The sequence below is a fragment of the Parambassis ranga genome, chromosome 5, assembly GCF_900634625.1.
Source record: "Parambassis ranga chromosome 5, fParRan2.1, whole genome shotgun sequence".
In the NCBI taxonomy this organism is placed as follows: Eukaryota; Metazoa; Chordata; class Actinopteri; family Ambassidae; genus Parambassis; species Parambassis ranga.
In genome coordinates, this window is record NC_041026.1 from 10,327,219 (window position 1) to 10,348,561 (window position 21,343).

At 40.0% G+C, this 21,343-nt stretch overlaps 1 protein-coding gene and 1 long non-coding RNA gene across 3 annotated transcripts in view; one reads left to right on the forward strand and one right to left on the reverse strand.

The window, feature by feature from the left end:
- The window catches only part of LOC114435346 (uncharacterized), a 56,748-nt gene that overhangs the window by 3,480 nt on the left and 31,925 nt on the right, over positions 1-21,343 (forward strand). For both annotated transcript variants that reach the window (XR_003670580.1, XR_003670581.1), the window contains exons 3-4: positions 9,804-9,914; positions 10,186-10,393. This is a non-coding gene — a long non-coding RNA (uncharacterized LOC114435346). The remainder of the gene's footprint in view (positions 1-9,803; positions 9,915-10,185; positions 10,394-21,343) is intronic.
- Positions 1,025-15,160, reverse strand: si:ch211-286o17.1 (hematopoietic progenitor cell antigen CD34). The gene is made up of 8 exons (XM_028404992.1): positions 14,968-15,160; positions 7,048-7,116; positions 6,689-6,903; positions 6,386-6,478; positions 4,817-4,937; positions 4,288-4,340; positions 3,410-3,559; positions 1,025-2,471 (listed from the first exon to the last, which is right to left on the reverse strand). The coding sequence occupies exons 1-8, from the start codon at positions 15,041-15,043 to the stop codon at positions 2,283-2,285; spliced, it is 966 nt and encodes a 321-aa protein (XP_028260793.1). The 5' UTR covers positions 15,044-15,160; the 3' UTR covers positions 1,025-2,282.

Genomic DNA, 21,343 nt, shown 5'->3' on the forward strand with positions numbered 1-21,343 from the left:
ACAGGCTCATTTAATTCGCTGCTGCCTTTGGTCCTGATTAAATCAAGAATAGTTTGTGTGCAGTAAATCACACTTCAGTTAATTAGATTTCTGAAGAACAACAGACTACCGCTTTTGTGTGATAGCATGCGTTGAATCTATTTTGGGTAGAGTGTTGAATTGTTGAGAATGTCAGTGTTTGCTTGTTCAGGTGTTGCGTTTTACAGCTACTGAGGACACATTCTGTAAGCGTATATGGGTTTATGTGGCTGCCTTGCTCTTGACCTGGCCAGCAGGGAGGTTTGCATTTTAATGTGGATGGTCAGATTTGGGTAAAGGAGCTAAAATACCTGGTCTGGATGTGCTGTATGCTCATAAAACGGGTTTAGATTTAGGAGACTACTGTTCAGTTGACTACTGCATACAGTATGTATACAGTCCCCATACATTGCTGTACCACTGAGAATGAATACTGTATGTTAATCCACTCACAGTTCGTTTACATTGCACAAAACTACATCAGTATGCAGGTGATTTGCAGCTATTCCTTTCCTTTAGGGAAATGTCGTTGTGAAGCCTTGTGTGTATGTGTGTTGTATTACTCATGTTGTGGAAACATAAATCTGTTTACACGGTCACATTGTGGGAACTCGGCATCCTTTTGGGGACAAAAAGTTAGTCCACATAAAATAAATCATAAATGAGTGTGAGTGAAGACTTGTTTTGAGGTTAGGGTATAGAAGGGTTTTCTTGACTCAAAATGGGTCTGTGGGCAATGCTATATTACAGTGAGTAAGATGGTTCTGCTTATAGTATAGGCAACGCGTCTTTGTGATTTTATTCGGCTGAAATTTATTTATTTTACAGTTGTTTTTGATCATATCATAACTAAGCATCTATCTTATATGTATATGAAATCCTACTTAGCAAAGCGGATTAAAACAACATTGGAAGGGCTGTAGTGTTGAATCCAAAGTCATTAAGTTTATTTGCTTATGCAACAGTACATTCAGATTTGAATTTCTGCCTAAAACCTCAACGGGTGTTCTAAAAACAGTCAGTACAACTCTGTGTTTATGTGTGTGTGTGTGGTGCCGATTGATTTTTGCTGAAGAAAAAAGGCATTTCAAAAAAAGCGCTTTAGTGGAACTGTTGTTGATTCTTGATGCTCGAGTATAGCATGTTTTTATAAACCAGATAATCACAACGACACAAGTAAGCTGAAGACAATTAAAGATATTGTCAAAAATCACAGTTTATGAATCAGGCACAGGTACTACTAACAGAGAAAACAGGCTTATTTACACATGCAGCACATTATATGAAAGTAGTTGTTTAAAAGACAAGCAAAAAAAGTGTAAGAATGATCTAAAAAATGTTTATATATTCAACACAGAGACAAAGGCAGTCTTGGGATTGCTGAACTAGCTGTATGCAATGGAATTCTCTGACTGATTATCTTTCCCACCTGGCAGCGTTCGGGCAAAACTCTCAAATGTGCACTTTTATTGTTTGATTTATTGTCTCTTTTGCTGGATTTAAACATGCTGCTGTGCTTCACTATTAACTAAGATGCCAGTAAGAAGAGGAAAAACAGCAATTGTTAAAAATAAAAAAATAAACTGTACAATAATGAAAAACATTCAGCCACAGTAATAGATGTGTACCATGAAACCTGACCCAATGTAACTTTGCACAGACATCAAGATTTCAAACTGCAACAATAAGAACAAGCATTTTTTGCAAACATGATTTTTAACCGTAAAAAAACTAGCCAGATTTATTAAATACAGAATTGATGCATCTTTCTTTCACTTTTAAGGCAAATACAGAGGCATGAAAATCAAAGCAGTGAGTGTCAGTCCTTTTTACAACAGTTCAAAAATGGTCTCCTTTGAACTGCCTGGCGTCATTGGTTTCATTGCACCACAGTTGTGGATTGCTTCTTTGTCAGGGATCAACAGTTCATATTTGGCATTGTTTGGTGATTCTACAGAGATTGTTAAAAGTAGACTGAGGTCAGATCTGCTAATAACAAATCCCCTTTCTCAGTCTCCCGAATGCAGGCTCCTCTGACAACCAGCAAACGTTAGTGTTCTTAAACTTTTCACATTACAGGCACTGTCATCATTGTCTTCATCATTGTTGTCGTCATCATCATCCAGAGAGGTTGCAGGCTGAAGAGAGGGGGAGGGGGGTGTTTGCAATGAAGAAGCGGTCCCAGTGTTTGGACACTGAGGCAGCAGAGGAATAGTGGGTCACAGTGGGTGTTTGGTAACATAGGAGGTCGAGGGCGTTGTGATTCACATCTCCGTGTCAGCCACTGGGGTCTGAGTGGCAGAGTGTCCATTAGTGGTGGGGGCCTGGTTGGTCCCATTTTCTGGCGGGGACTCTCCATTAACAGTGGGCTTGTCAATGGGCTCCTGGGGCAGGGGGGCAACAGACACCAGGGTATTGGCCTGATTTTCTTCGTCCACTTGGAACGACTCAGCCTAAGGAGAGCACAGAGTCAAACAAGTGTAGAGCTTGTGTTGGAGTTGGAGGAGGTGAAAACAGATGTTGAGAAAAAAATTGGCAACAACGTGTGTAATTGAAAATGGGTTTGTTTTTCTAGGTGTTGTGCAAAAACAAACAAATGCATTCTTATTGAATGACTTTTATGGGCTTCAGCTGTGTGTGCTCTTAGAAGGGTGTTATTAGCTCACAATATGCAACACACTTGTTGCTTTACAATGGTCAAAATACTGCTTGAATCCTGTGTCTAACAATGAGGAAAGTTTGATGTTGTGCTTTACCAGTCAGGAAGGACTTTCTGGATCATATTTTATGCTTTTAATCTGGCACTAATTCAACAAGCTATTATTCTAAACCATAACTGGAGGATAACCATACATTTAACCTTTTCCTCAAACTTTTTTCAACCAGTCAACTTGGCTAGCGTGTTTCTAGATGTTTTTTTTTTAAGGGAGCCTGTCTTGGTCATGATATTTAATCTATATTTTGTGACTTCCTTTACATTTAACATGTGCAAAATGACAACAGTGGTAGCTGTGAAAAGAGAAAAGTAACTTGTATATTATGGATGTAGGTAGTGCTGTGCATTGGCAAATACTTGGTTGCACATCAGTATATTTTAATGTATTGTAAGGGACAGTTTTGGGGGTAAACTGATCAATTCTTCCTCTTGCCTGAAGTGTCTTTTATTCGAATCGTTTTGCTGTGATTTGGTGCATTTTAGAGTGGATTTTATCCTTAGAGAATCAATCCTTCTCTCCAAAATAATGGCATTCTTTTTGTAGTGCCCAAAGTGCTTTAGCAGTGTCTCTTTTGAGAAATAATAACATTTCTCTGACCTTGTTGTGAGCAGTTTCATGTAGTAAACATTTTGTGTTTGCTGAGCTACACATGGCAATACTGATAATCTACTCACCAGTCTGACTCCCTTGGAGTTCTTGCGGTGCGTCTTGAGGTAATAACCAGCGACCAGCAGTGCAGCCAGCAACAGGCCAGTCAGCAGCAAGGACACCAGAACCAACTTAGAGTTCTTTCCCCAGCGAGGAACAGCCTCCTCTACATTAGTCTGATAATAGAGCAAAAACAAAACAACATCAAGTTTCAGTATTTCTAATCAAATTAATAAGCTCTGTGTACATTGTTTACAGAAGTTTCTCTGACACCTTGTGTTCATTATGCAGTGACCGTGAGCTATATCAACCCCACCTAAGTGTGTTGTTTATGTGCAGCACAGTGGTATACTGAGCAATACATTTCCATGCTTGAAAGACAATGTCAACAAACAGATGCCAGTAAGCAGACCGAATAATGCAAAGTGACTGTGTCTTAAAACTGCTAAATTGCTAATACAGTCGCTCAGTGTATGGTGAAATGGAGAGGAAAAAGTAAAGCATGTTGAATGCCAAGAGACAGACGGGCGTGACAGGCACACCCATAACCCGATATTGTTCCCTAGGTATTTGAAAAAACTATTTTGCAGTTGACAAGTGGATTTTTGTGGGCTCTTTGTTTGTCACACCAACTGTCAGCCTGGCAGCTTGAAGCTTTTGGAAAAAAAAATCTTCTCCCCAAGTGTGTATTTCCATCAGGTTAGATAATGAGTTGACCAAAAAAATGTGGCTGGCTGGGTTGATGCAACTTCTGCCAATAGGTGTGTATTGTATAGCCCAATTAGTATAATTTAACATGTTTGCTTAGCCTGCGCACCAGCTTTGTCCATGCTACAGTCAGGCCCGAGAAAAGTATTTAGAAAAAGGACTTGTACAGTTTTGTAATATATAAATGGCACTTTACCTTGTCTTTAATATTGTCATTGTTGAACTTGTTGGCCATCCCTGCGACATCATCTGTAAATACAAAAACTTACTATTAGACAGTACTAAGGAAAACCCTGATCTACCAGTAGGCTGCTGATAATGTAAATTAGCATGTTTAAAGTAAAAAGCATATAGATGTGTATTTACTCTCCCTTCCATAAAAGGGATATATATGTTTGCGTCATTGCTTTGATCATGAAGCTTCAGAAGATGTTTAGGTTTTAGCCTCTGATGAGGTCATCTTTTTTCTTTTTTAATCATGTTTAAGTGCCCATCTGGCAGTGAAAGCACAAAGAGCAAGGTCTGGGACAAAATTAATACAAACAATACAAGATAGCTTAGTTGCTAATGAATGAATTGGACACTTGTCGCTGTGTGGCAAACCAGTCAATGCTGGTCAACGTGAAAGATATGGAACATATGGATGTCATCAAACACAGCAGCATTAAAACCTGACATGTATCAGGCATTCACTTTTATATGAAAGTCCTTTAGGTGATACTGACCTTCAACATACTTCCCAGATACAAGTGTTTCATCTGAGTTGTCTTCCTGATAAAGCTCTAGTTTACAGTCTTCACCACACAGCTCCTGCAGAACACTTTCAATCTTCGCTTTTGTTTCATCCTGCAAAGACATTAAAATAAAAGATTATTAATATATATGTTCTATTTCAACATCTGAACAATTTAATAAAAACCAAAATGTCACATTGCACAGTGTGACTTTCATCGCTAAACCATTAACTCCCTGCACCCACATAATATCAGCCTTTAATCATCCTGTTCTCCTCTAATCTCTTCACCCTTATTTTCTTTATCTTTGTCTTTAATCCAATCAAAGCCCTCACAACCCTGCATGCTTCCTTTCCCCAAATGTGATCTGATCAAAACATTAGAAATGGCCACATTGTAGGAGCTCCTGATCCAAGGTCAGGATGCTTTCTTACAAGACTGTAAGAAGACTGTATTGAGTGTACTAATGGGAGGGACAGAGGGACATTCCAAACAGCAATCTTGTGAAAATGTCCCTATCATGGAACCAACATGTCTCATTGTGTCAAGAGAACACTAAGCCTTCCCATTACAATGCTTGATTTCAGATCCAAGACCTTATTTACACATTTATCGTCTTTTTATACACATTAGATCAGCAGTGTGACTGGAACAATCTATTTTTAAGTAACAGAAGTCAAATCCTACAGACCCTCCTCTGTATTTCAGTCCTCCCCTTTGAGCAGTAACAACTCCCTTGTTGACTGAAGCTGTGCTCATTTTAGATCTGAAAACATGTTCTCTACATTTTTTACATGAACTTTGAGACACTGCACACATGCTTCAATAATAGTTAAATTGACAGACGGTATTGTCTTTGTCTTTAGTGGATGTCTTTTTCTAAGTACACAAGAACTCCAGGTGTTTAAACATGTTTTGGTGTTAAATTATACATTTCATTCTTAGGCTGTATGGGAGCTGTAACTCAGTGAGTTCAGATCTCCACCTTGCTTTCTGTAGCACTGCTGTTATCCCGAGACACAGAAGAATGCGTATTTCTAAACACAAACACACCCACTCTCACTCACACCGCTGCTTCATGCCTCTATATATTCCACATTCTACAACAGTAGTGAGCCCACCCATTGTGCTTCCCTCCCTCTGCCCTCACGGTGCAATCCATGCCCCACATTACACAAACAGAAATCTCAGTTCTTTTTTACCTAAGACGTAGACATGAAATAGGATGGATGGACATAGCTTTTCTCCATCCTCACTGATTTACTAGCTTCTGAGATGTGGCAGTTACTGCCTCTTAAATAAGGGAGAATTTCCTGCTAGGATCATGTTTAGAAAGCTGATAGCTAGGAACGGCAAGACAACCAAGCTGGGAATTTTTTTTCCCTTTCTGGTGTAGTGAGGGTTGTACTGTGAGTGTGTATGTGTCTGATGATATACGGTTCCCTCCCTCTGTTATGTCATGAATACCTCTATAATATCTTTTGTTCTGCTTGACAAACATCTACTTCCACATCACATGTAAGTTGATACACGAGAAAGAGACAGAGGAAGAAAACTTACACAGTTGGAGGATGTCTTAAGTTTCAGACTGACAGCATTTTTCTCCTGGACAGTGTCTTTGCTCACACACACAACATCATCCTGTGGCACAGGCTGTAGAGGAAAAATAACACTCCTTTATTTACTCATGACACCACCATGTTGCAGAGTACTTTACGTGACACATCACAGATGTTTCTCCTGGCAAAGTCTTTTCCATGCTTTGTGTCTGTGACTCTGGGGAGTAAACTGGCCAGTAGATCAGAAATAGGACAAGACATTCAGACTTTAATACACTGATTTGAAGACCCTTATTTCTCTCACCTTTACGTTGCTGGGGCCATCGCCTCTGGAAGAAACAGGGGCAGGGGTCCCTTCAGGCTTGTCTGTATGGACATCAACTGTCCCCTCATCAGCTGCGTCCTGTGCAACTGTGAGGCCACTCTCTGTAGCTGTTGATGTTGTAGTGTGTTCAGATGACTCCGTAGTTTCCAGAAGAGGGTCAACCGCTTCTTGACCGTGTTGTCTTTTGTCGTTCTCTGCAAAAGCAAATATATTTGAGATATTAAAATATTTTTTGTCATTTAGTTTCTGGTATCAGACTTTACTGTCAGCCAACTGGTTATTTTTCCTTATCAGTGCACCAATTGCACAGATAAAGCAAATCTTTAGAAATTACTCACGAGGTGTTGTTGTCCTTGGGATCATGTCTCCTCGTGCGTTTGCAGCTTCATTTTCCTGTGCCAAGTCTCCTGTAAAACCAGAATGTCAAAATCAGCATAAATTGCTTTATTTAAAAAAAACAACAAAAAAACAACAATTTACCAACATTGCCACAATGCAACTTCATGATTAAAAAGACCTAGGGACATTCTGACAATGCTCACTTGCAATTCCTAATAAAACAGATGCGCTACCAAAGTTATTGACTTCAAACTTGTTGCATAATTAATTAAAAAGTGCTGTAAAATAGCTCATTGGTGTGGTCACCCCCCCCAGAGGCCTCTGGAGTGATTGAAGATCAGGTCATGGATCTTATTGCAGAGGATTCCTTGGAGCTCTAAGATCCACAGATTACATTATGAAGTCATTTACTTTGAAATTCAATCTTTTTTTACTCTGAAGTTTCACAAACTATGCTGGACTTACAGTGAGTCACCTCAGGTTCGCCACAAATAGGACGTCCAAAAAATGTTTCTGAAATGTATTAATGTGAGAGGAATGACTTTTTTAATATACCCTGTTAATCTGCGGAAGGCTCTGATTAAGTATACAGCTGGAAGATGCCAGGCAGTCATGCCACGGAAAACAACAACCTTATCCAATTTCTGGAATTATGCAATAGGTCATTGTGCCATTATTATTTTTTCAGTCACACGTGGATTGATAAATTTCAGCTCATAAATCAAAGCATTGATATAATATTTTTGGTGAACTTTCCATCAGCTGTGAATGATTTCAGCTGAAAAATACCAACCTCTTCAACTGTAAGGACACTAATTCATAAAATATGCAACCACACCCTGCAGTCAGTGAGTTAATGTGCCTGACATCTTTAGTGCTGTGACTGTTCAGGCCAAATTGCAAGGGTAAGATCCAGAAGATAAACCAGAGTATACCCAGCATTTCTAACAACAACAGCATTACCTCACTCTCGAAACATTCCCATAATGCCTTGGCTCTGCAGATCTCTTTACTTCTACGGTCTTACTATGTCATTTCCTATTGACTGCCAGGCATTTGTGATTAATTTCAGATTTGTAATTGTTGTGTACTGTCCTCTGTTGAATTAGATTTTACTCAAACTTTCCCTTTGTTTACATTTGTTTGTTTTCAGTTGTGACTGTGAAGCATTAGTGTAAAATATGCAAAGAGAGGCTGCATATATTTTCTTCAAATTCATTCTTTTACTGTACATTTATATTTTTTTACTCACAAGTCAATTCTAATGTCCCTATGGCCCATCAAAATTTAATATAAAAATTTAAATCATCATACTAAATGAGCAGTTTTAGAGCTAGAAGATTGTGATTTTGTTAGGGAAGGGTTTCCTTCAATTTTTGTGCTTGATCTTTAGCTTAAAAAAACAACATCTGCTTATATCCATTAATGTTCTCTGTTGTCTCTCTATCTGCCATCACTACTTGAGGTTTCCAGCAGTTCACACTAAGGTGGCATTGGCACACATGTCCACTGACCTCCTCAGATAAATCATTGTGACAGACAGGTGCCAGGAGTACAGCGCAAACACTGTGAGTGCCATGCTAGCAGGTGGGGCAATTATCTCAGAGGAGGTCTTCTGTCATGTTTGCTGTTAGCAGCCATTCACTGCAGCTGTCTGTCATCTTAGTGTGTCTTCCACACTTTGCGACTGTTTTAATTAAGTGAGAAAACACATCAGAGTCACCGACCTCTCTGTAGGTTTCTGTACCAATATCAGATCCACACTCTCTGTGAGATTGTGCTCAGGTTTCACTATGACACCAGCAGGTTGCCAAATTTAGTGCCTCATCATGTTATACAGGGTGCCTCTTTCCTTGTTAAGTCTGTCTGTCTTTTAGACCCTTCCTCCAGCCTGTAGTCCACAGCTGCCATCCCTCCTCCATCTCTGGGAGGTCTGTCTGTTTATTTCACCGGAAAGAATGTGGCTCAAAATGGGGGAGATTGTCAAGCATAAATTTAGGTTTTCTCATACAGTTGTGACACATAGGAGTGTCTGAGTGCTGAGACTGAAATGTATGATCACCTTTTGTCATCGGCTGAGTTGTAGTGGAGTCAAAGGATAAAAGTCAGTCAGCAGTGTTGTAAAATGAAATCATTTACACTGTTACTGATTTGTATGTTTGGAGTTTAGGGCACTCCGTGATGAGATATTGTGATGACTGACTGGAAATGAATTTGCACCTATTTCACAACAATGTTTGAATTCGCTGAAGTATTAAGAGGAGTTAAATCCATATTGTAAAGTCAACTGTGTTTTACGAATCTTGTGTTAATGATGTCATAGTGCCCCATGCACACTTGTAAAACTGGGTGGCTACATTTTCATAAAGCAAAGCAGTCAGGCACAATAACACAAGGTTGTTTTGCAGTGCTGCCAGTAAACTCTGTCCAGATTACAGACCAGTCGTCACTCATTACACGCAAACCAATCCTCCCTGACAGACCAGAAACCAGATGGGATGAAACCTCTGCGTATAATGATCAACATTTACACAAACAGCAGATTTGTAATGGGGGATTTTTATGATTTTTGTTTTGAGTTTATGCATAGAATTTGTGGAATCTAACTGTTGTTAAGTTAGAGAAGCTGTTGAGTTTTGATAATACTTTTTTTTATTGTGTATCACGGCAAGGATTTCTGTCATTTTGAGGTTACATTTTAGAGCTGACCTCTGTGGTGTAATTGATACAGTGCTGTCTCTGGTGTTTCCTGTAGTTGTGCCCCCCAACGTGCTAACCTCCAACAGTGTGACCTGTGAACCCATCACCACCCCCCATCTCTCCACTCTCCACACACACACACATTCAGCTCGAGCTACAGCTAAAGGTGAGTCTTCGCTGGCTCTGAATCACTGAACCACTCCATTAGAATATATGGTACATCTGTGACTTTTATAACCCCTGAGCCTTTTTATCACCGCTATTGCTTATGCCTCATTTTATCTTTTTATGTAATGTTTAAAGCAGCCCAGATATCAGTCATCAATCAATCATTTGTCTTGATATCGTTGCAGAAAAATGACAAACCTAAACATCCTAATCAGCCCAGACTCCATATGTTATTTAACATTGGCCCTGACTTCATTTTTCTCTTGAAGATTTTCCCACCAGATTCCTCTGAATGATGGCTGCGGTCTGCATATGCTCCACCCCACACCCCCCACATCTCCTGGGACTCTGGATGGAGGAATGTGGCAGGCTTTGGAAGAAGACAAACCTTCAGCTCCCCACCCTGCTCCCTCCCAACCCTACGTCTCTCTTCAACCTCACACAGTCACGCACAGCTAATCCCAGGCATCTATTGAGGTGAGATATAGGCTTTTGGCCTTCACACCTCACTCCCTACATAGTTTAACATAAAGCAGCATGCCAAGATATTGTAAGAGCTACTTTCTCTTTCTCTTCCATTTCCACCAGAAAGCTTTGCTTGTCTTCGGTTTCTAAGGTAGCTTCACGGTACATAATGTGGATTAACTTTTGACTTCATGCCTCTCATGATGTCTTGAAACTGAATGTGTTTTAGTTTCTTAAATCTAGCTATTTGTACCTACTGTTTTTCACTGTGCACCATCTACGGTATGTCTGCATACATGTGAAGCGTGAGGCAGCTGTCGGAGGTTTTCAGTGGGTAGGCCCTCCTGTGGCTTTGGTCTCTAGACTTTGGTCTGCCTTTCAGAACGTCCTGAGCTGTTCAGGAGGGACTAAATATGGCATTATGTCCTTGGGGCCTCTGGCCTCACTCTGCTTCTGTCTGGGAAAACCCTGTGCTGTGTAATGGGGCATGGTGAGGTGATAATGGTCTGCACACATTTGTGGACCACCGTGTCAAAGTCACAGTGATGGAGCTTACTGTAACACCGTTAGTGCCACATTATGGGAAATTCACTAAAGTCTAAGCTCAGATTGAGATCAGTATAAACTCGATGGCCAAGTGAACACGGGTAGCTCTTTATATTTCTATTAAATAGTGCTCAAACATCAACAAAACAAGTAAAGATGCAAAACTTTAAGCCATAACTATACCTAATTATTTAGCCTCCATACTTTTTCTAATGTTTTGTGGCACGGTTTTGTGGCAGTTCTTTGTAGTGTTAAGGAAAGAAGCAGTTGAAAACTAAGACACTAATATATCTTCCACAAGTGCAGTAACCTTTGACTCATGCAAAAAAACTAAATATACCGTACTGTGTGAGTCTGTGCAACCAATGCATCATGCTCCTCTTTTTCAAGTGGTTCATGGAATATAAACCAGACTAGAAATATTAAGTGGCAACAGTGACAGTCCAGCATGAATCCCTTTGCATTTACATGTTGGCTGATCACCACCATCTACATGTCAGCTGTCATAAATGACAAATACCATAATGTTTTCATCAAGATTTTGGTATGACAGTTTAATAGCATGGTATATTGTGCCAATTATTTTACAAAAGATCTTATTTTCCTACCATCAAGTGGGCTATTTCCTTCTTTTCCTGCCTCTGGATCTGCCCTAGATTTGCAAAGTACCTCTTTAGAGGCTCTCTGACATCTTTCTTTTGGAATCAGATAGAAATTTGATCCAATAGTCTACTTCTTGCCCCCAACCCCTCACTTACTCCCTCCTCCTAAGTGATTCTTATAATAAAGCTCAAAAGTTTAAGTTTTGAAATTATACAAATATTTCACTTGAACAACATTAAGAAAAGTTTTTTTTTTTACGATAATGAAACATTAACACATGGTGTTGTGTTTTGTGATTTAATATCCTGCTGCTCTTTAAGAATCTCTTAAGTGCAAGCTGTGGAATGGGACATTGAAACAGGGTTAAGCATGCTCTGCAACTCTACCCTCTATGAAACAACAGGCTGCTGACCCCACTAGCGTGACCCCCCTCACAGCAGCCCCTCCTCTGTCATTCCTGTCACACAGCGATTAATAGCAGAACCCAGGCCATTCTTCTCTCATGGCAGAAAAGCGACCAGATCTTATGGTTTCAATCAGAGCAGTGAAGCAGCATTTACTCCACTGAATGCTGCCCAGCTGCAGCGTTCACCCAGCCCAACCCCGAGGCCACAGCAGCTCCTTATCAAGAGCGTGATGACTGTTTCTAGGGACCACAATCAGGAAACATGACATCTGCTTTCAATTGTGAGCATTATATCACTCCCCCTGACCCCTCCCCAGCTCACACACACACACACATACTCACAATTGCCTGCTAAAGTTTCACTACCTTGTGCATTACGCTGAATGTGCCTGTCTGGTTTGAGTGTGTGCACGTAGGGGATATGTTGCAGATTGAGGCCAATCTGTGCATCAATAGCTCAGGGGCTATAGATTGATTTTGTCCAGAAATAATTTTACACTAAAAATCTGCTAGTGTAATAACTTGCACACACATAACCATCATGACTTCGTACTTATGTCAACTTAGTCGATGTTTAAAGATCTGTTCTCTGCTTCCTAAACATCGATTGCTTGCATTCAGAGACAATTTGATACTCCAGCTTCTCTTTCCCCTCTTTTTATCTAATTTATAGACCACCTTTTGGTTGTTTGATGAAGCTGCTTGTTTAGCTTCTAAAATGTGAGTGCTTAGTGTATGTGAATGCTGAAACACAGTGTAGAAGCTGGAAAAGATTCAAAGACAGCCTCTGAAAGAAGAGTGCTGTCTTATTTTATTAGGAGAGGATAACAAACACAAGAGAATGAGGATCTTGTGTATTTAAGAGTGTGTGTGTGTGTGTGTGTGTGTTCTCCCAGATGTCTGCTTGCCACCGCTGGCTCCACTTGACACTATAATTTGACTTCACACATTTTGTGCTACTTTCCTCATTGAAGGAACCAACAGTCGCCTGTTGACATTGTTTCTGTAATTCTTCAGTGCATCTGTTACTTCAGTGGGTGCTACACAAACAACGATTTACATAATTACATGCTCTGTGGTTGGCAGCAAGGTTGGGAAGAGTTCATTGCTTAACTAGAGAGCCTCCTCAAACTACTTCACAGCGCAGGCAGAGCTCACACACTGTTACAAAAATTATTTATAAGTACAGTTTTCAGATACTTAAAATGACATTTTCCAATCAGGGAGGATTACATTCATATAAACAGAAGTAAATATTAAGATCTTTTTTTTAGGTGTTCTGGTTCATCTCATCTTTCTCTCATCTATTTTTCTGTTTAGCTTCTGCTACTATGATACTTCTCCAGGTTGTCTGGGCAACCAGTATACTCACTAACATCATTGTGTCTGCTCTGACTTCATCAGAGTTAAGTTGTACAGCAACAGTAAGCTCACCTTTCTTATGTAATCATTGGAAAATTCAGCAATTCAAAAAATGCCGTCCTCTTGAAATATAGTTCAACTGAAAGGATCTTCTGTTTCCCTTATATAATTCCCTTCTTTGGACATGCACAGCCCTGTGCAGTGTGTCACATGTTTTCAGATGCTTTGATTTAGCAGTGAGCACCATGCCAATTTTTGGTTTGCTCAAGAGCAGCAGTTTTTTTTCAGTTTCAAGTTAAGAATCTATAGGTTGAAGTTTTATTTTCCAAAAGCAGATGCGGCTGCCTCCCACTGCTGATGATCTCATTCCCATAAGCTACTTCCCATGTAAAGGACAGGAGGTTTGAATTAAGTCATTCTGTGTGTGATTCATTTCCAGCCACAACAGTGCACTGCAGATGATATGTATAGCTATAGTTCATTCTCAGCTCCCTATTTACTAGCTCCCTGACGGCTTGGAGCTTGTGTTTATTTTGACTTGAACTTGGCACAGCCACTGTTTGATGAATAAGCATGTTGTTGACATTCTTAATCTATCTATCTGTCTGTCTGTCTGTCTGTCTGTCTGTCTGTCTGTCTGTCTGTCTAATAGAGGATTTTGTCTTAGCTAATACTAAAGACTGAATTCAGGTTTGTATCAGGGCGACAGAAACTTAAATTCACTGCACCAGAATGATGGCTAGGAGTGTAGAAGTTTGTTTGCTTTTATATAGACAATAAATGAGGTTGTCCCATCCCAGATAAAATCTTATTGTTGCTTATTATAAAAAGGCAGCCATGTGAGCCCCATGTTGTTTTTATGCATAGTTTAACATCATCAGATATCCCTGTCGCCCCGCTAGATCTCCTGCTACATCAGCACAGCCACATTTGATACGCAGATTAACGACCATACTCCATGCCCTTCTTTCACGCACAGTTCAGCTGCCTCACATTGCGACCAGCTAAATATAAATAGGCTACACATGTTAAAGTCCTTGAAGATCATGGGAATCCAAAGCAAACATAACAACAGTGGAGGATTTGTAAAAAAGCCAAAAGTACATATATTTAAGCACACAATTTGTTTATACTGTTGATTTATACCATTAGAGGTGTATTTTTAGTATGCTGAGTGCCTGTATATTGTTGCTGCAATAGTGAAATTTCCCATCTTAGGATGAATAAAGTACTTCTATTATGTTCTATAATGTAAATGAATTGGATAATCATAAAACCTATGTTGTATCTTAAACTTCAAGTTTAGAAATGTTAACCTAAAACCTTATTTGAGACTTCACTGTGGCTCCACATAATTAAAAACTGCTCTCTCTAAAGTGATCCCTTTGTTTGCCAAGCTATGCTACAAAGTGGTGTTTTTCTGTCTGGCATCTGAGGGAAACCACATCTTTATCATCCTCTTTCAAAATGCACAAAATCCTAATGTTTTTGTTTTTGTTTATATTATGTTAGCATTCCAGAGAGGGAAAGGGTTGTAGGGTTAAAACCTGGACTCAACTCAAAGACCATTCAAACAAACACTGCTCCACCCCAACCCCACCCCTCCGCGGCCCTCCTTGGTCATACAATCTCTGAAAATTGACCTGCTTTAAGTAAGTGTTTTACTCACCATTAAAAAGTGAAGCGACGAGAAGCAAAGCAAAAGCCAGCATTTTGCGGGGCCTCTGTGCAGATGATGCTGCCATTTTTGTCCGGAGCGTGCACACGTCTAACGGATGTGAGTAGAAAAGGGAGGGAAAGAAAAAGAGAAGAGGGCAAAGCTGCTGGAGCTGGAGCAGTTTAGGGTTTCCTCTTACCCAGAGCGGGACAGGGTGGATAAAGCACCACTTGTGTTCTGTCAGTTTTTATATAGCCACCCCCCTCTTCCTAGGGCCCAGCCCTACACCCCGTCTTCCACCGGTTATTTAACCCTTCCTCTGTGCCCCCACCCCTCTAGAAGAAGCAGTGCAGATGGAGGGAAGGAGGGTGGGATGTTGTGTATTAGAAAATTCTTCAAATACTTGCTGATCTTTATAAATACATTTACAGTGTACAGGTTTAAATTTCGGTATCATTTTTGTATGTGTCCGCTGTATTGTATGATGTTGTTTTTTTGATCATTACTTCATATTTTTCCCTGCACTGGGCTGTAGTGTCTGCTTGAACTATGAACTCTGTCTGGACTGCAGCAGTAATCCACCTCACAAAAAAAGGTGAGCACTGACAAAAGGCTGTGACACTCAGGTCCTTAATAGGCTTATGGTGATAGACCGTGGAGCTGAATATCATGTTTGGAACAAAGGTGTGATCCACTGTTATGCTAATAGTATTAATCCATTTCAGTGCCCCTGAAGCCCCCCCACCACCACTCAGCGAGGCCATCAATCAACAACAGCAATCCCAGTTGAGACACCACAGGATCCGCTTAAACCTTTCACACTTCCACAGAGCCCCCCCCCCCCAATGGGACTCAAGCATTTGCTTGACTCTTGTTAGCTCTTTTGCTGGAAGTTCTCATGCCCTGTAAATTACACATCTGGAAACACTGGTGGAGGTATGCTAAATGAGTTGAATAAAGACCCACCTTCTTAGGCCAAGAAACAACAGCCAGTCGAGAGACATAAACCGAACCAAAGCTAAAATGTACATTCTTCAGAAACAGTCTTGTAATTTGATGCCTGTCCCAGTGGCCATATTCTCCTTGTCCCTGTTTTGGCCCCATCCTTCCCCCCATCATACATTTCCTCCCTGTTACCCCACACCCCCCACCCACCCCTTCCTCTGCAGACCCCTATCAAACATTCAGCTCAAACAGCAGGGCATTAAGGTGGGCAATTGCCTCACACTGTGACTCAAGATGAGCTTTGGTGAAAACCCCAAGAGAAAAAGCGGCGGTTTGCCAATTGCAGCAGCCGCAGCTGTACAACAACAGTCATGTTACCCCAGTAAAACATTAATTAGATTGTTAGCTAGTTAAGTATTTCTGCTACTTAAGACCTCATCAATCACAGCTTCCTGTCAGGAAGGAAAGGCAGGAAAACACAAAATAGACCTTTTGCTCTCAGATAAAGACAATGACATAAACATTACAATTTGTAGCTTTTATTTTATGTAATTTTTTCAGTTTTTTTTTCTTGTCAAAGCTCAGGATATCAATTTTGTAACTCAAGTATTGTTACACTTAAGAATAATTTCTTATGCGCAAATACTCAGCTATCCACAGTCCCTGTCTACTTCTTTGACGTCACAGTAACTTACCTGATTGTGGTTCAGGATGGGCAAGGATAGTTCTGTGATTTAAAACCTGTGAGCCTAGCTACATATGGCTTTATTTGTTTATAGTATATTGACTGTCCTGCACATCTGTTGCAGTTTATGGAGTTTGAAACGTCTTCTTTTCCTTTTAGCTGCTGCACTGTTGCTTCAGTAACAGTACATTGCAAATATACATGTGTCTTTTAGCTTGGCTTGTTTTACTGCGATTGGAGGGTTGTGCTGTTTAGTCCCATGTATCACCCTGGAGCATGTGTGTTAACTGCTTTTTGAAATGTATGATGAAGTGTCTCAGGAGAATATAGGCAGGCGGATTAAGTATCAAAAGGAAAGCATTGTGCTTTTGTAGTTGCACTTTCTTATGAGGACTCTCTTTTAGATTTACCCTATACTTTACAGACTGCAGAAATCTGAAGCTGATGCAAAACATTTAGCAAACATGCAATCTTTCTTTGCTCTCATGCATGCTCTCTTATCCTTTTCTATTTCTACGCATAGGAAAACAACAAAGCGTGGGCAGCTGTGGGGATTCTCATACAAAAATAAAATTCTCTTTCTAAAGATAAATGATTTCTTTCTTGTTTTCTCAGATTTTCCTGCTGGGGCAACATTTTGCCTTCTCTGTTTTTCCTGGACTGTCCTTACTAGTGTCTTCTTTTTTTATTTTTGAAATTCCCAGCTTTGGAAGCTTAATCTGACCTACTGTAACCTAGTCAAGATTTAAAAGCATCTGGTTCGGATCCATATTATTATTAGTCTATTGCAACTGCAGACATGAGCATCATTTTCTCAATATAGAAATTAAAGCCAGTATGTAATTATTTTATCCCAAGTAATTTGTGACAAAATCAATTAGTTCCAGATAAAAAAGAAACCCCCTGCATCACTGTGGGTTAGTAAAGCTCTTATCATACAATGGAGAGTTCCAGTGGTACACCATGTTCAGTGGTGTTCATCTGCATACATTGTATGCCATGTTGTTACTGTTTGTGTAATTGCTCTCACTGCCAGAGGAGGGAGACAGATGTTTCCCACTGTAGCTTTAACATAGTATTTTATTGTTTTCACATTCACAATAGCAACATAACAGCAACAGTGAACAAGAATATGCTGGCTTTACTTATAAGTTTATATGCACCAAAAATGGTGTTTCTCAGGGTAAACGAAGATAAATGAAAATATATCAACACCATGGCTTTAATCTTGAGTTTTAGACAAGAGGTTGCTCATTTTTGACAAAGAAGTAAAAGCTTAAGCTGATATTATAGCATCTTAAGGATCACAGAGACCTGGCTGGTGAATCATAAAACTACTTTAAAGTGACAGTTCCTCCTTAATAACTAGGGAGTTTATTTGAAGATTATATTCTCAGAAGACTTATGCTCTGAAAAAACTGACTTTATGACTGTGTTTAAATGTAAATACTCAGCAACGTTTGCTTTTTAGTCTGTCTGAGAACACCAACAGTGGATTATTTGTATAAGAACCCTGGAAGTACTCTGAACAGGAAGTTGTAAAACAGCAGCTCACCTAATGTGGCTACAGTTTGTAGTAAGAGCTTTTCTTTGCCAACCTTTCATAATATACAATTTACCTTGGGATTAAGGGTAATGTTGTATATGTAATCACTAAGACAGACAAAAAGCGATCACACTATGTTAAATTAATTAGAGGACATTTTTAGGAAATGTTAATTTAATTAAATTGTACATCATTGATTTGTACAAACATGCAGGCAAAACACAAGAAAACAGAATACATATGCACTAACACATACAAATTGTAATGCAAAATTTATGGAGCTTTGAAAATGTGAGCCAACTGATTGGCTACATAGTAAGGAGTCTGCCGTGAAGCAATTTCATGACTGGAGCAGAGATGGAGGGAAAACCAAGGGAAAGTTTGGGAGGAGGAGGAGGAGGAGGAAGTGGGAGGGGATTCAGTTTTAAACTGCAGTAAATGTTGACCGTTACTTCTCTGGGCTGAGCAGCAAGGTTTCCCCTAAAAGAGAACAGGAAGAAGAAAAAATATCTGACAAAAAGATCAATGAAGACACTTCCTTTCAAATATTGATCTAAACCTCTTTCTATTACACACACACACACACACACACACACACACACACACACACACACACACTGTGCTCTGCTCTGCTAAAAAGCAGAGCAGAGCACAGTGTGTGTGTGTGAGACATTGTGACATTGTCCTCTTCCTGCATCACAGTGTCTCACCACTCTGATTGTCACTGTGTCTGTGCGCTGCTCCAGTAAATGCATTTTACTGTTTTATGAGACATTGTTGTACTAATAACTTTGGCCAGAAGGTGGCATCAGTAGACTGGTGTGCAGTTGAGATTAACAGACTGGACATTAGCTGCATCATCAAAGCCTTTATTTGTGTTTATCATGTATAATACTATTTTCCACTTTAACAAAGAATCCCTCAATTGTGAATGTATACAGCTGTGAAATCTACAAGCCACCATGGTGTTGCTTGGGGGGAAATAAAATGCTGTCATGGATTTGCTCATCCAATAAATGCTGAAAGTAGCTGTTATTGATAAAGGATGTGGTCATTTGGGATTTATTCTGTACAGTTATCAGGGATTTTATTTGGAAAGTTGTCTGTTGTCCTGGGAAAGGACAAACATATGTTTGATTGTGTGCTTTCTGATAATCCAGTATGTGTTTAATTGAAGCAGCAGGAGACTGGAGGCTGTGTTCCAGGAGTGCTCAAGGGAACATGATCCTTGATTGTAAAGAAGTGGGAATTCATTATGGGGGAATCTTTGCTCAGTAAAGTTGTTTACTCTTTGTGCATATTGTGTAACTCCTGTTACTGTGTTTCCATGTTTTTTTGTTAGAATGTTTTGTTAGATTGCATAAATTAATATATTAGCCCACCAAATGCCACACTCACTTGGTGTCGTAGGACATTAAATTATAGCTTTGACTACTAACACACACGTTACCTGCTGGGTTGTTTACATTTGTTCCTGTAGATAGAAAGTCCATTCTTCCGTTCAGCATTCAGTCCACAGAAAGAAACACGGTTTGAATTATTCTTCAAGATGTGCAGTCTGTGAATAAGATTTGTTTTCCCCTGAATCTAATATTCTGAGCAGCAGGAGAAGCTGAGGATCTGTTATACCTAGCAGCAAACAACCAGTTATTTCACAGATCTAACACACACTGTTATTTTACCCTGCCTAATGCATATAATATAATTACATCAATCATGGTCCAAAGCAAATTGAAATATTATGACATCTGTAAGGGTTTGATAGAAGAATAATAGCTTTCTGATGACTGTAGTAGCTCCATAAACCTGTCTGGTTCCATCCTACCACACAGTCTATCAAGAAGATATCCTGCGGCTTTCTCAGCTGTCAGTGGAAGAAGTCTGAGTCCTAATGATTCTCCCCATTGCGCATGTGTGTGAGTAGAGAGCGAGCGGGAATTGTTGACTGGTGAGTGTGAGCACTCTGACAAGAGTGAAGAGAGGCAAGGCGAGGGGTTAGAGCCTGACAAGTGTGTACAGAGGTCCCATTCGATACAGTGATGACACCCTACCTGGATCTGACAGGTATGGGTTGGGAGGCCTGGATGATCCTCCTCTTACTCCTCCTCCTCTCCATCCCCCATCCACCCTCTGCATTGCTTGCCCAGAGCCTTGAGGGTTAAACATGAATAATGAATTGTGGCTCCCTTTGGCAGGAGCTCCTATATGCTGCTCACATGTCATACCAAATTCTGTCACAGTATGATGGCAGGGCAAACTATTCCTCATTACAAACTGCTGGTTGTCACAAGGTGTTTTTTCTTTTCTGCAATTCAAATACAGTTCATAATATTTTTTGTTGCTTTTTTTGCCATCAGATGTGCAGCTCTCACCTAGAAAGGGTGTGGTTATATGTGCAATTTCATACAGCTTGGATCATAGTAAAAATTATGCACTGCCCTTTAACCTGAGTCTCACAAGACCTGTGCTTTGCTAACACACAAGGGACATGGACCCTCTTGTTTATTCGATTATTGTCTGAAGATTTGCTTTCTATTTTTCCAGAAAATAAAAACATGCAGGCAAGTGATTGTGTTTGTGGGCATGAGTTTGATGACTTGAGGAAATAGGCATCACAGGCATTTTTTCTCAATCCAATGTGTGCGAATTTTTATCCAACTATTTGGTTGAATATCTACCAAATGTGGAGCATACATTTTAATTTACAGAGAATACATCACTGTAATGCCCCAAAATTATATCTAATAATATCTTTACTAAAGGTAGGGTAGGAGATTTTGAAAACTCAGTGAGAGTCAGCCAGATTTCGAAAGTAAGCACACGCCCCTTTCTCTCTGAGCTCACCCCGAAGCCACGCCTCCCAATCACATGGACGCATATTACCTGAAGACGAGCTCTCCATCTCCATCAAGTCTGTGACTTCGTCAATCATGCACGTACCTCTCTGGTGCGCGCAGAGCAGGAAGAGAGTGACAACCAGCCAACACTCCGCGCAGGGTCCACCCGGAGGATTGGCTGATGTTTTTAGCGTTTTATAGCTTCCACAGATGATTCATATTCTTCGTTTTAATGCGAAATTGCCGAACTAATTTTTTGCTATCGAATTGTAAAGAGAAGTTACAGTAATTTAAGAAAAAATGCATCAGAATGAAATCTCCTACCGTACCTTTAAAATTTGACTGTGCTGATGCTAAAAACATGAAATCTAAAAC